The sequence below is a fragment of the Penicillium argentinense genome, assembly GCF_028826775.1.
Source record: "Penicillium argentinense strain IBT 30761 chromosome Unknown utg000010l_segment0_segment0, whole genome shotgun sequence".
In the NCBI taxonomy this organism is placed as follows: Eukaryota; Fungi; Ascomycota; class Eurotiomycetes; order Eurotiales; family Aspergillaceae; genus Penicillium; species Penicillium argentinense.
Genome location: NW_026622669.1, coordinates 3,504,343 through 3,518,425, shown reverse-complemented (window position 1 = coordinate 3,518,425; position 14,083 = coordinate 3,504,343). Strand labels below are relative to the sequence as shown.

General features: G+C 49.6%; 4 protein-coding genes across 4 annotated transcripts; 3 read left to right on the top strand and 1 right to left on the bottom strand.

Moving 5' to 3' along the window:
* Window positions 1–3,594: 3,594 nt before the first annotated feature.
* N7532_010990 (uncharacterized protein) lies at window positions 3,595–4,662 on the top strand (the record flags this gene model as incomplete). The annotated part of the gene is made up of 1 exon (XM_056623481.1): window positions 3,595–4,662. The coding sequence occupies one exon, from the start codon at window positions 3,595–3,597 to the stop codon at window positions 4,660–4,662; it is 1,068 nt and encodes a 355-aa protein (XP_056470897.1).
* A 5,934-nt stretch (window positions 4,663–10,596) lies between these two features.
* N7532_010989 (uncharacterized protein) lies at window positions 10,597–10,833 on the top strand (the record flags this gene model as incomplete). The annotated part of the gene is made up of 1 exon (XM_056623480.1): window positions 10,597–10,833. The coding sequence occupies one exon, from the start codon at window positions 10,597–10,599 to the stop codon at window positions 10,831–10,833; it is 237 nt and encodes a 78-aa protein (XP_056470896.1).
* A 31-nt stretch (window positions 10,834–10,864) lies between these two features.
* Window positions 10,865–12,102, top strand: N7532_010988 (uncharacterized protein; the record flags this gene model as incomplete). Its single annotated transcript, XM_056623479.1, has 4 exons — window positions 10,865–10,986; window positions 11,042–11,068; window positions 11,126–11,181; window positions 11,303–12,102. 4 exons carry the CDS (start codon window positions 10,865–10,867, stop codon window positions 12,100–12,102), a joined length of 1,005 nt encoding a protein of 334 aa, XP_056470895.1.
* A 673-nt stretch (window positions 12,103–12,775) lies between these two features.
* N7532_010987 (uncharacterized protein) lies at window positions 12,776–13,872 on the bottom strand (the record flags this gene model as incomplete). The annotated part of the gene is made up of 2 exons (XM_056623478.1): window positions 12,776–13,668; window positions 13,737–13,872. The coding sequence occupies 2 exons, from the start codon at window positions 13,870–13,872 to the stop codon at window positions 12,776–12,778; spliced, it is 1,029 nt and encodes a 342-aa protein (XP_056470894.1).
* Between the last annotated feature and the right edge of the window lie 211 nt (window positions 13,873–14,083).

The following is a 14,083-nucleotide window of genomic DNA, read 5'->3' as shown; positions in this document are numbered from 1 at the left end:
GGTGGTAATCACCATGGCTCGTGCTCTTATATCCGATGCAGGCCTTCCGAAGAATCTATGGCCAGAAGCTGTTAGAGCCGCGATATGGATCATCAACAGATCGCCCACGAAGTTGCCAGACGGCCGGTGGATAGTCCCTTACCAAGAGGCATTCCTTAATCAGCCACAACAACGTGTTAACCTCGCGAATCTGAGGATTTTCGGCTGCCGAGCATATGTGAGGAAGCAAGTTATTCCGAACGCAGCAAAGATGGAACCACGCGCCGAAATAGGCTATCTCGTTGGCTATGAAGCCTCGAATATCTGGAGGGTGTGGTTTCCACGCAGAGGAGCCGTACGATCAGTGCGAGATGTTGTTTTTGATGAGAATGTGTTCTTTAACACTCAAGAGCTAGAAAAGGAGCCTGTCAGCGATATCTTGGAATCCATGCCATTCGTTATCGACGACAACGAGGATTCTGACCAGGTTATTTCTGGACCAAGTCTGGATATACCTCAGCCAGAGAAATCAGCCACTCCAAAGCTAGTGGAGCCTCAACAGATGATATCACCGTCACCCACGCCATCCATTCAGCCTATACAGGCCTCGATGCCTCGCATACCACCAGAATCAATCCCAGGTGCCTTTCCGGAACCACCAACTCGTGATTCTCAAGATCAACTCACTGAACAACTTCAGAGAGAGCTCTCAGCCGCTACACCTACACAAGGGACTCGCATTGCGCCTAGAGACATCGTGGGAGATATCTCGACTCGGAACATTCTGTCAGGCTCACGTAAACGAACATCAAGAGATATCAGCAATTTAGCCTTCTCGGCAGACGAGGATGCTGAAGAGGGTATACTCGCAGCCTTTGCAACTGGCCTCAACGGATCTCACTCACACACGAGACCTCACCGTGATGATCTTCCCCCTGAACCCCGGAACTGGCGAGAGATGATAAATCACCCGTTCAACGAAGGTTTCCTAGCAGCCGCCGGCCTTGAGGTAAAAACTATCGAACGAAAAGGCACCTTTGATGTCATACAGCGTCCAAATGACCGCAGCGTGCAGGTGCTTCCGTTGAAATGGGTATTCAACTATAAATTCGATAGCGATGGATATCTCGCGAAGCTGAAGGCGAGAATCTGTGTGCGAGGAGATCTCCAGAAGCTCTCTACAGAAGAGAAATATTCAGCTACCCTCGCTTCCCGTACGGCCCGCACCGTTCTTGCCCTAGTCGCTGCATTTGACCTTGAAACACGCCAATTTGATGCCGTCAACGCCTTTCTCAATAGCTCACTGGATGACACAGTGATAACCGAGATGCCAGAGGGATTCAGACAGTCTGGACATTGCTGGAAGCTCTTAAGAGCTCTCTACGGCTTACGGAAATCTCCGAGGCTCTGGCAGCGCGAGGCCTCAAAGGTCTTGACTCAGCTAGGTCTCACTGTCGTTCAAGAAGACCTTTGTCTCTTCGCATCGGACGGCATTATCATATTCTTCTATGTGGATGATATAATCATTGTCAATCACCCATCTCAGCGCCAGCGTGCGGCAGACATTAGAGAAAAACTCAATGTAACATGGGAATTGAGAGACATAGGCGAAGCTGAGTGGTTCCTAGGGATTCGTATCGTCCGTGACAGACAACAGATGGCCCTCTGGCTCTGTCAGGACTCATACATCTCCTCTATGGCCAGCAGATATCACCTTACCACATATCGCCGCTTCGATACACCCTTACCACCAGCTACATTGAAGCCGTACGCTGGGCAGGCCACGAAGGAACAGATTCATGAGTACCAGGAAAAGGTAGGCTCCACTCAGTATGCCACTACCATCACACGGCCAGATGCAGCCAAAGCAACTTCCGCGTTAGCTCAATTCCTCACGAACCCGGGACCGGAGCATCTCGAAGCGATCAACCGTGTGATATCCTACCTATACCACACCCGTTTTCTTGCCCTTACCTACCGGCCACGCCGATCTGAGGACAACGAAGCCGTCACTCTCTTTAGTGATGCCTCGTTCGCTGATAATCCTGACCGGAAGAGCTCGGAGGGATACATATGCATCATTTTCGGAGGACCAGTTGACTGGAGAGCTAGCAAACAGCGTACAGTGACTACCAGTACTACCGAAGCGGAGCTACTGGCGATCTCTGAGACTGCAAGGAATATTAGCATGTGGAAACGTCTCTTTGAATCTATTCGCTTTGATCCAAAGCACGAGCTCGCTATCAGATGTGATAACCAGCAGACGATCCGGCTTCTCACCAAGGAAGCTCCTCAGCTGCGCACGAAGCTACGTCACGTTGATGTACACAACCACTGGCTCCGTCAGGAGGTCCAGGCAGGCAGAATTCTCATCAGATGGAGCGAAACAAAGGACATGGCTGCGGATGGGCTCACCAAGCTACTGCCGCGTCAAAAGCACGCAGAATTCGTTCAATTGATGGGCATGGAGGATATCGGAAACCTGCTCGATTAGCAGAGGATTTTTGGAGATTGTGCGAACGCTGAGGGGGTGTGACAAACTGAGAAGGTGGTCAAATACCACTAGGACCCTTCGGGATTGGCTTATTCATCGTTCACCCAATTTCCACCTAGTATGGTGTCATAACACGCCATAGTTCAACTATAAAGACCCCTGAGATCGCTCAACCGATCGGAGAACCTACAATCAATCATCTTATTCTGTTTGGACATCTTCAGTACTAGCCAGTACATCGATTCCTCATCCTGACAGCAACGTGTGCTTGCCGATCTCTCGTATTCCGATGACAACTCACTTCTTGAGGCCCGTCGGCCAATCCGAGAGCAAGGATTAGTGTCACACAGCCCCGTTTCACTGTTCGCGAGAAATATAGCTGAATGATTCTGCCAGTAGTGGGGATTTTCAATATTATTAATATGGTCTTTGACCGTCCCAATGCTCTTTAGGCTCTTGGCAGGCATGAAGTTGTGTTCTGATCGACCGGAAATACGAGGACCAAAATATTAGTTAGCCGAAAAGCAAAATGCTTATTAATTGACGAGGGGAATGACATATCAAAGTTTGGCAGGCCATTCCTGTCTTCAGGGGAATACTCTAAACTTGAGATTAGCCAAAAATTAATCATCGCTCAGAGATGCGCCATTGCAGGCACTGGAGCGCGGAAAATTGGCTAATATCATTTATAACCCGTTGAAATGGTAGGGGTTCCACGCAGCAAGGGCTGTTTGCTCTGTCGAGAGCGACGCATCAGGGTCAGTTTTCTTTCCCGATACTGGGCTCAGTACTTACAAAATTGATTTAATCAGTGTGATCTGTCCCGTCCCCAGTGTATGCAATGCCACAAATACGGCGTTTCATGTCCAGGATACAAGCGTCCTTGGCAATTCAAAGACGAGGGCCCCCGTCTCCAAAGGCGATATCCAAAGCAGTGGCCAGTTCTCAGTGGTAGCAAGACCAACCTCGAGGCTGTCCGTAGCAACAATGGTTCCATGCGAAAAGATCCCTCTACGTACACTTCGATCGATGAGCGAATTTATCCAACTTTGGTCCGTCAATCATTCATCGGCCAGCAACCACGAGTGTTTAAAGAATTTGTTTGCGCTGCCTTCCCGACTATGTTCTTCCATAATATATTTCGCTTCGGAGAGGGCTTTACCTTCCCAGACTGGGTTATGAGAAATTTTGGCTCGAAGCATTATTTTGATGCATCAGTCTTGTGTCTTTCCACAAAGTACCTGGCCTATCTCACCAAGAACCCGCGACTCCACCAACTCAGCCAACACATTTATTCACAGGCTTTGGGGGAAATCAGGAAAGCACTGAGCTCGGATGAGGTATCATCTGATTCTCTGCTTGTCACGGTTATTCTTCTCTCGTTTCATGAGATGGATACACGAACTACTCGAGATGCCTGGCTCTACCATTCTAGGGCAGTAAAACAACTAATGCTGAAGCGTGGAATTGATTCTCACTTGTCCGGTGCCGGACGCGTCTGCCACTTTGCATATAGACCCTTTATTATCGCTGCTGCATTTTGCGAAGGCGAGTCTTGTTTCCTGGACGAGGATGACTGGCAGAAACTGGCAAGTGACCTCCGAACAGAAGACTCGCAGAAGCACGGTGAATGGTCATTCTACGTCAGCGTTTACGAGACGATTTTTATGGAGCTGGTCAAATGTCCAGGATATGTTAAGGAGGCACGTAAAATTGGCACCGTGACCTCGATCAATACCGGGCTGTTAGCACAGCAAATTCGTATCACCTGTGACCGACTCCGGATTTTGAGCAACGAGTTGCGATCGATGCTTGCGTCCTACAATCAGCGGAAGGACGGGATAATCTTTGAGAGGTTCGTCGGGCCAGAGCCCAATGCCTTTCCTGAAACGAGTCCTTCCCTTCTTCTCGGTGCCGCTGTCAGTGCTATTAGCATTCTTGAACAATTGTTCACTCGATTGACTACACTTGCCCGTAGTCAGGAGACCCCATCAACCTCGTCAACGTCGCAAAGTGTCAATACACCTGATGGTGGTGGTCAGCTTCTTGATTTTCATTTCGCCTGCGAACTTGGCGGGGGCACTAAAAAGGATATTTCGCACTCCTTTACCTGGCTCGACCGAGTCGCTGGTTCAATGGGAATGTTGGGAGCAGAAATCAATTATGGGAATGCAGTTGAGGGGGGGTAGTCTTATTCCAATGCGCTTCTATATAATTTGCCAGACGACTCGTCCAAAATGATTACAGTCTGTTAGTCTAGGACGTGGTATTCAGCCATTAGGAAAGGCTATATATGCAACGAGAGGATCAATCCCGTGCATTGATAGACAAGATGGTATATGTCTGATATAAGACTCGAGAAACAAGAAGCATCAGGAAATGAAACCTGGCAGACATTTCGAAGATATTACGGCCATTCTTTTATTTCCCAACCGCTTCAGCGTTCTATTCTCAGCAAGATAATGTCCCTACACAACCGCAGACATCGTATTAGACGCTCTTGCCGAGACAGGCTTGAAGTTATGGAATGGCCTGCTAAATCACCTGATTAAAATCAAATTGAGAACCTCTGGATGGTATTGTCGGTGGTGCCTCAGGCTACCGCATAGCCTGAGGATCCTGGCAGAACGGCAGCCCCTCCGTGGTTAATCATCAACCTTTCGATAACTAACGTAATCCACTAGCAAGTGAGACACACGGGCGCGTGAGACAGAAACCGCGGTCGCGCCCCAGCGCGTCAACCTCCTCATTTCAACTACCCACTATGCCCCCAATTCGCAGTCAAATTCCTCAAAATTCTATCAACCAAGAAGGTAGGATCCAGCTCGCAATACAAGCCTTTCAGAACGAAGAATTTCGATCAATTCGCGAAGCTGCGCGCCGATTTCAAGTACCTACCGCAACTCTCCATCGCCGATACAATGGCAAACTTCATCGGTCGGAAACCCGCGCCAGCAATTATAAATTGACTCCAACTGAAGAGGAATCGCTCCTACGGTGGATACTCTCTATGGATACACGTGGATCAGCTCCCCGGCCTTGTATGGTAAGGGATATGGCCAATATTCTACTAGCAGAGCGTGGTAGTCAGACTGTTGGAGTCAATTGGGTTTACAGATATACAGAGCGCTATGATGAGCTCAAATCGCGGTATTCTCGTCGATATAATTATGAGAGGGCAAATGCGAAGATCCAAGGGTTATTAAACCATGGTTCGACCTTGTACGACGCACGATCGATGAGAATGGTATCCAACCTGAGGATATCTACAATTTTGATGAAACTGGCTTCGCAATGGGGCTTATAGCCACTGCGAAAGTCATTACAAGAGCTGAATACTATGGTCGGAGGTCAGTTCTACAGCCAGGGAATCGCGAATGGGTCACATCGATTGAATGTGTGAATTCAACGGGCTTTATACTCCCACCATGCATTATCTTCAAATCGTCAAAGTACCAACAATATGCATGGTTTGATGACCTACCCGACAATTGGAGAATCGAAATCAGTGAGAATGGCTGGACTACAGACGAAATTGGGCTTCGATGGCTAGAAAAGCTATTTATCCCTGCGACTACTAGTCGTACTAGGGGTAAATATCGACTACTAGTTCTCGATGGCCATGGCAGTCATTTGACCCCCCGTTTTGATCGATTGTGCGAGCAAAATGATATTATTCCAATCTGCATGCCTCCGCATTCGTCTCATCTACTACAGCCTTTGGATATAGGCTGTTTTGCCCCCCTAAGGCGCGCGTATGGGAGCTTGATTGAGCGCAAAGCACGGTTGGGGGTCAACCATATCGACAAGTGATTTCCTTGCAGCATTCCCACAAGCTCGCAAAGAGGCCTTTAAACCAGAGACTATTCAAAATGCATTCGTCGCAGCTGGTTTAGTACCATATGATCCCGATCAGGTCATTTCAAAGCTTGATGTTCAACTTCAGACACCTACCCCCTCAGGTAGTCGACCAGGGAGCCAATCGAGCGCGTGGAGCCCTAAAACGCCGGCAAATCTCAAACAATTGAATCGACAGGGCTCTTCAATCAAGGCACTGCTTAAGAAACGTTCGCAAAGCCCTCCGACGCCTACGAATAAAGCTATTGATCAGCTCCTCAAGGGCTATCAGCAATCGTTGCATTCTAATGCAATCCTTCTAAAGGAAGTCCGCGATTTACGGGCTGAAAACGAGACACAAAAGCGAAAACGCAACAGAACGACTAAGCGCGTAGCTCATACGGAGGGTTTTACGGGCCAAGAAGCCAGGGAGTCGATGAACCAGGCTCATGAAGCTCCTAATACTGCCCCCGCGGAACCAGCTGCGTCAGCTTCCCAGCCAATTACACGCGCACCCCCGCGATGCAGCGACTGTCATCAAATAGGGCATAAAAGAACGCAATGCCCTGATAGGTCTAATAGATAGAAATTTGAAATCAATGGCGTTGTTGGTTTAATAAATTGGGTTGAAATTATAGTAGCTGGTTTTCTGTCTCACGGGCCCGTGTGTCTCACTCGCTAGTGGATTACGTTAACTAACTAGTGATGCGGTGAAGGGACTCTGCAGGGGGAACCCTGTTATAAGTTGCATAATCTCGTATTCCTGTCTCTACCCCTCTTTTGTGGGGCTTTCCCCTCCCTTTCGAGAGAAGAGACTGTATATAAATTGAGTCACAGTGGGTTATAGAAACCCTAAGAAACAGACTTGAAGCAACTTGGGACTTAGTGCTTTCTTCTCCTACCTAATTGACAGGCCTTCTACCCTGTAAGGTAGATCATACCTTTACACTCTACCCCGAGCTTAAGATGCGAAATAATGAGGCTACACACGCTCTGCTAATCCGCGCTGCACAGGAGGCGTGGAACGCGCTGGTCTGCGCGTCGTGGCGAACCTCTCTGCTACTGTGTCGCATCGTGTGACGTAATTTTGGAGGTCAATGAATGGTATACTCGTTTTTAGACATGGATGGAATTTTCTGAATAGGCAGAATCGACCGGCAGAATAAAAGGTGGGTCTAAGGGGCCCACGGACTTTGTTCTGCTAAAATACTACAAATAACGCTAGCTGTAAATATTGAAACCATTATACTAGAATAATACACTTGCAATGAATTAAGCCCTTCTGAATAAATCATTGTGAATTGCCAAGACATTTCTCCAGACCAGATACTGCCTAAAACTCAAAATCGGGTGGTCTTTTGGTATGTCGGACTTTCGGATATCGGTATCGACTAGTACTCGCGAGGGGCCAATTGAACCATCTCAGCGTTCGATTGATTGACTGAAGAACTATCTCTCGGCTCCCGTTCAGGATGCCATCTATTCAGGGTTTTTTAGTGTGTTACAGCGCTGCTTTTTCGAGAATACCCGATTACCATACAAAACAGGTAGGAGATTGGGTATCTGCTGAATCATCCTGCTCCTGATTGTAACTAATATCAGTCTCTCCGATCGACATGGTAGACTACTATACAAGGAGCTACGCCGCCTCTTGATTGATATGTACGTAAGACTTATTTAGAATTCGTCCTTTTTATTACATCTGCAGATATTTTCCGCGCAGGAATGGGCTCCGTATCAGATTCATTTTACCATGGCTTTTGCAGCAATCGGTCTGACCAAATCCAAAATCATTTCGCACTATTGAGAAACTCTTCGTCGAACCGTGCCGTACCTCTGAGAGTGCATCGGCGAATCCATATATGTATCCATCATTCGATCCCAGAACGTGGTCAGTTGTCCGAAGTTTCTCTTTGCATTGAGGTGATGGACCGTGTGAAAGCCCCCTCCACTGTCATCTGAACCTTGTATTTTAATTTCCATAAACGAAAGTTTGGCAGTGTTGCTCAACGTACGGCTTATGAGTGTCTCCAGATTCCCGTAAAGTAGAAGGAGGAGATAGGCAGTCTTGGATATTGGTATCAAAAAGGGTACCAGTAGATTCGGTAGGCTCATGATGCATGCTTCGAAAGGATGGAAGGCGAAAGCAGCAAAGGGTGTAGAAATAATGAACCTTGATTATGAGCTTTTTGCCTTATTGAGACCTCAAATTTGCGTACCTGTGATGCTTCTTATGCGCCCATGAGAATAGAAGCGGGCTGTGGAACGCCCGATGCAGCCAGTATATTCCAGTATCCATGAGCAGAACCGACAACGGGTACTGAAAGATCTCATACCAGAGCCCGGGTCCATCAGCCATCGTATGGTAGAGGAATGAATAGCCATTAAGCTGCAACATAGTAATGGGGACGCTGATAAAATCCATTGCGATAATAGCGAGGACTGATTCTTGAATTTCCATTCGGATTTGATAGCGTCGAAATCTTGGATCTTTTCGTAGGGCGTGGTCAAAGCGAATGAAATACCAGCATGTGCCGAAAAGAAGGAAGATGAGAAGATGAGCCGATCTGTAGGTGGAATTAGAATATACACAGTCACGTTTTGGGACAATGTTACATAGTCAGAACAAAGATGCTGCAACTTTGCTGGGGAATGGATGGACGATCGTAAGAATATTCCCGAGGAAAGTGACACATTTGGCTTTGCAAATCTGTCAACGATAAACTGTTATTTGACGCCGCAGTGTTAGGTCCAAAATTTGATATAGAGGTCCCTGAATCGGCTTTCATACAGGGCCTGCTATAAATTGGATATAAATAATCCCGGTCAACAATGGCCAGGACGACGTTCATTTTGCAGCCGATGCCACTTGACGTGAAAATCCTTTCTTCTTGGTTTGCCTGTTTGTGACTGCTGAGAGTTAAATACCATCAACCGTCGATCTTCGTTAACGATACGCATTTGGCGACTTTCCGTGTATAGTCGTATACGCAAGTTCAGGCGATTTTGATTCGCGCGTGCTCTCCAGCGATGGAGCGAGCGTGGTGAGGGTGGTGGATCAAAATCTAGCCCGTTAGCTACCTTCCTGGCTAGTAGACATGTTGACTAGTCGGTTGATTGGTTGATTGATGGCAACTTGGGGAAAAAGATTCAATGGTCAGAGTCGAATCTCCTTGTAATGTAGTTACTAAGCGAGTGAAGCGCCCCGCCAAAAATTGCGTCCCGACGCGGCCCACTATTTTCAACCACCCACATGCCACCAAAACACGATCAATCAAGCCATGGTTCAGCAAATCGTGAGGGCCGAATCTTATTTGCTGTTAAGGGGCTTTTCAAAGCGGCCAATATCCTAGTCTTCGTGCTGCAGCCAAGACATATAACGTATCTGAGGCTGCAGTCCGCCGCCGATGTGTGGGCCAGACTTCTCGCGCGGATACACGCGCTAATAGTCATAAATTGACTAAGTTCAAAGAGGAATCGCTTGTACAGTGGATACTCTCAATGGGTTCATGCGGTGCAGCGCCCAGTCCCTCAAGTGTGAGAGAAATGGAGCATATTCTACTTGCCGACCGTGGAAACACCCCCCCACCAACAGGTGGAAAAACGCATCAAATTTTATCAATCGCAAAAAAGAGCTTCAGTCTTTGTTCTCAAAACTCTATGACTATCAACGTGCTCAAAATGAGGACCCAAAGGTCTTACGTGTTTGGTTTAAAACCGTTCAAAATGTGATCAATAAGAACGGCATCCAATCAGATGATATCTACAAATTTGATGAGACTGGATTCGCGATGGGCCTTATTTTAGCACAAAAGATGGTTACTCGAGCCGAGTATCATGGCCGTCAGGCAGTTCTACAGCCAGGAAATCGAGGATTGGTGACTGTTATCGAGTCAATCAGTGCGGCTGGTTTTGCTCTCCCACCATGCATAATTTTTAAAGCCAAAAACCACAACATTAGTTGGTTACGGGCTTCCAAAAGACTGGCGAATCGAAGTCTCTCCAAATGGCCGGACTTCAGACGAAATCAGTACCAGATGGCTTCAAAATCTATTCATCCCACTCACCCTAATTCGGATGAAAGGAACATACCGCCTTCTGATCCTTGATGGCCGTGGGAAACCGAGACCTTCACACCGGCGCAGACCATCCGGCCGTCGAGCGTCGGGCCGGTACCAGACATCACGCCAGCAACCAGAGACCCGCTGGAGCAGGCCACCTGCGTAGGAGAATTGGAGGCAGCGCAGGAACATCATCATTATCCGCGTATGCTCCCACGTGACAAAATGACGGTCGTTGATGCTGTAGACGCTCTCAAAGCCCACACAGAACTTATTGATATTCCAGTGGAACCAGAAGAGGAGGGTGGAGGTCGGGAGCGAGTAGAAGGGCTGCAGCTCGGATGGCGCCTCAGGCAGCCTCGATTGCTGGAGGTTGCGTTCGCGGAACTGCTGGTCGATCGCATGGAAGAGCTGAAAGGAGACACGATGCTCTTCACGAAGGCCAAAGACTTTGAGATATGACCCTTGCAGAGCGGCATAGCACCGCTGCTTCATGTTCAGATACGCCCGTATCAACGCAACAGGGTCGTGGCTGAGCCCACCCCCAACGTACTGCCAGGTTTTGCGCAGCTGCGGGTCGAGTGCCAACGTCTCGATCGAAGGGTTGGTGAAGGGGTACACGTCACCGGCCGCAAAAACCTCTTTCACGCTAGAATACATTTGCGTGTAGAGAAGACCACCCTTCCGCTGTGGAGAGGTCCGACGGGTCTCCAAAGTCAAGCTCCCACTGTCGTGGAGAAGACTGATCGGGTAGAACTGCTGCCGCGGCCGAGGAGATTCCGGGGGGTGCTGTTGGCCAATCCACTCGGCGTACGAGTCCAAGCAACATCGTCGCCAGAGGAGAGTCTGCGGTAGAGGAGAATGCGAGCGAGGGCCCTGTCCCGTGCGGCGTCGGGACGCGAGGAGCCCATCGCCACCAACCCGTGAAAAGCCATCGGGGCAGGTCTCTTTCCCAATGTCGACGTAGGAGTTGTCCGAGAGATAGCATCCATCGATGGCGATGTCCCAGTGCCGGGTGAACAGCTGCGTCATCCCTTCCCACGTGTGGGCCTTGGTCAGCGTCTTGAGGTTTTTGCCTTGGACGAGGATGGTCAGGTCCTTGAACTGTTGGAGCCCCTCGCGTTCGATCGTCTCTTGAATCGTCGCCCAGACGAGGGACAAAGCCTCGGGTGGAAGGAAATAGAACAGCAGCTGTTGGCGGGCAGCGGGATCCACTCGCTGCGAGCGTGTCTCGAGCCCCCGCGCCGTCGCATTCAGACGGCTGTGGTCGAAGCTGGATGGATAATGCTGGACCAGGGAGCCCTCGTAGTGTTGGTAGATGGCTGGAAGGAGACACTGGTCCATCCAAATCCGAAAGTCCTCATCCCGCAGACGGCTCGATTGCTGCTCCTCCCGGAAGAGTCGTGGGAACAGGAAGTAGATGGAGATATCTTCGAATCCGACCAATCGACCAAACGTGTAGTGTGGGATCATATGCACGGGTCGGCGAACATGGTGCATGCGCCCATCGCTTCCAGAATAGTGGACCAGGAGAGGATCAAGATGGAGGCCGGAACGAAGATCAGTGATGGCCATCTGTGTTGGGTTCCAACGGACTCCCAGTTTGGCCACCGCGAGGCTACTCGCAAAGCCGACAACACTGTCAATATCGAGGGTGACTCCGGCTGGACGTTGCGTCTCGTGGTCTGCGGCGAGGCAGACATGGACCGGATGAGCGTCAGATGTAGATGATGCGGGTGGAATTCCAGTGTAGATTTCACGCTTTCGCTCTGCGGTGGTCTGCCCAACAAGATCATCCTCGCGTCGAGCCATGGTTGGTACACGGAGGACATCGGGAAATTCTCCCTCCGCCTGAGCGCGGTCCATGTACTCTCCTAAGCCAGGGTGCTCCGAATGCTTTGCGTCATGTTCCCGCTCGCGCTGCTCATGGCATTGGCGGCAGCAGCCATGGTGCTGCTGAAGCTGATCAGTGAGGACCCGAGCGAGGTCGTCAATAGAGTCGGGGGAGTTAGTTATAACGACCTCTAGTGGAGTGGGTGCTGATTCCACAGATACTTCGGTCGCTTGGATGGGGCTTTCGGTGGTCTGGGGGATGGTATCATTAGTCTCCAGGATGGGGCTGTTTTCGGTCTCTGGGATAGGGCTCGCTCGGTTAGTTTCACTTTGTGTACGTTCTGGCGAGTGCGTGATGGTCTCATTGCCTTGGTCTGGCATCGACTCTCCTAACAGCCCCTCTTCTATAGGCGCGGTGTCTAGTGCAGACAATTCCCATGGGTCCAGCCCGGGGCTAAGGGGTGGTAAAAGTTGCTCAACCTCGGTAGCGATGGAGATTTCACCTGGAGGAAAGTAGGTGGAGAGAGGTTCATAGGTGTCGGCAGCCCGAGTGTGTGGTATGGAATAGTATTCATCGAATTGCCGGGCGCGGTCTGTAGCGCGAGCGGACTGACGCTGGTCTCGCTGTTGTGCTATCTTTGACGCTTTTCTTTCCTCCGCAGATGCGTACTTGGTAGGTCGACCTCTCTTTCTTTTTGGTGGATGGTGGCAACAACTCTTTTTCCTCATCTGTGATCAAGACCACTGGTGGTGTCTCTTGATCATTGCCAATGCCACAGAATGGTTGCCGGCGGTCGGTAGCAGACCAATTTTTGGTACAGGTAGTCTCTGCATCAGGTAGTTGTGGGCTACCGAGCACCTGGGGGCAGTGCCACTTTTGCAGATCGGCCAGCCTGATGGTTGGGATGGAAGATCTCTCCTGATTAACCAGCGGCTCCATTGGCTGCTGATGACACTCAGGGCAACAACCTTGGAACTGCAGGATCTGTTGTGCTAGTCGCACCCCAAGGCTATCAAGGTTCTCAGTGCCAGTGCTCAATTGATCAGACTGTGGATAGCCATTGTCGCTATCCCCTGATCCATATGCGCTATCTGTCAGGTCATCTGTGCCTGAGTCTGCTGAAATTTCAGGAATGCCAAATAGGAGCGGTTCATAGTCAGCGGCCGAGATAGGGCCTTCAGTGGGCTCATCATCATCTGGAATTGCTTCAGCAGACAGGTTATACCTGATAGTTGCCTCCGCCCGTTGCAGAGCATTTCCGCCATCAGAATCGAACCCACTAGGATCATCCAGCAAGAAGTCATTATCATTGGATAAAGGCAGTGAGCCTTCCGGTGTGAGGTGTGGCTCTGGTATAGGCCCCGCATCAAGTGTATCTGGAGCAGCTGCAGGCTCAGGGGCGGTTCCGGACTGTGGAGGTGAGTCTGCGTCTTGTCTTGGCTCATGTGGTTGAATGACCGGTTCTAACACTGCAGTCAATATTAAGAAAGTTGCGGTGCGTAATCAAATTGGCAAATTATATCCATCTTACGTGTTCGTGGACGTGCTGGGACCGAAGTCTCCTGGGATAGCACTTGAGCTCGCTTTTGTTGCTGATAGCGGAGCCGTCGAGCGGCGTTTCTCGCAGCCCTTGTTTTGTATGTCGTTGTAGGTCCTCTTCGACCCATTATGCTAGATTTTAAAGGGTGGCCAGGACAGCATAGGATGAGGTAGCATGGTTGGCCCTCATAAGTGTGAGAGGTGCATTTGTCAACTTTTGACAGCGCAGTCCACCCCTGATGACACACCATGGACTGGATATATTATTTCTTGGCACTGAGCACAACAATCAGCGCTCACTGGCAGAAACATATGTGTGTGCACCGCGAATGGCAGTCA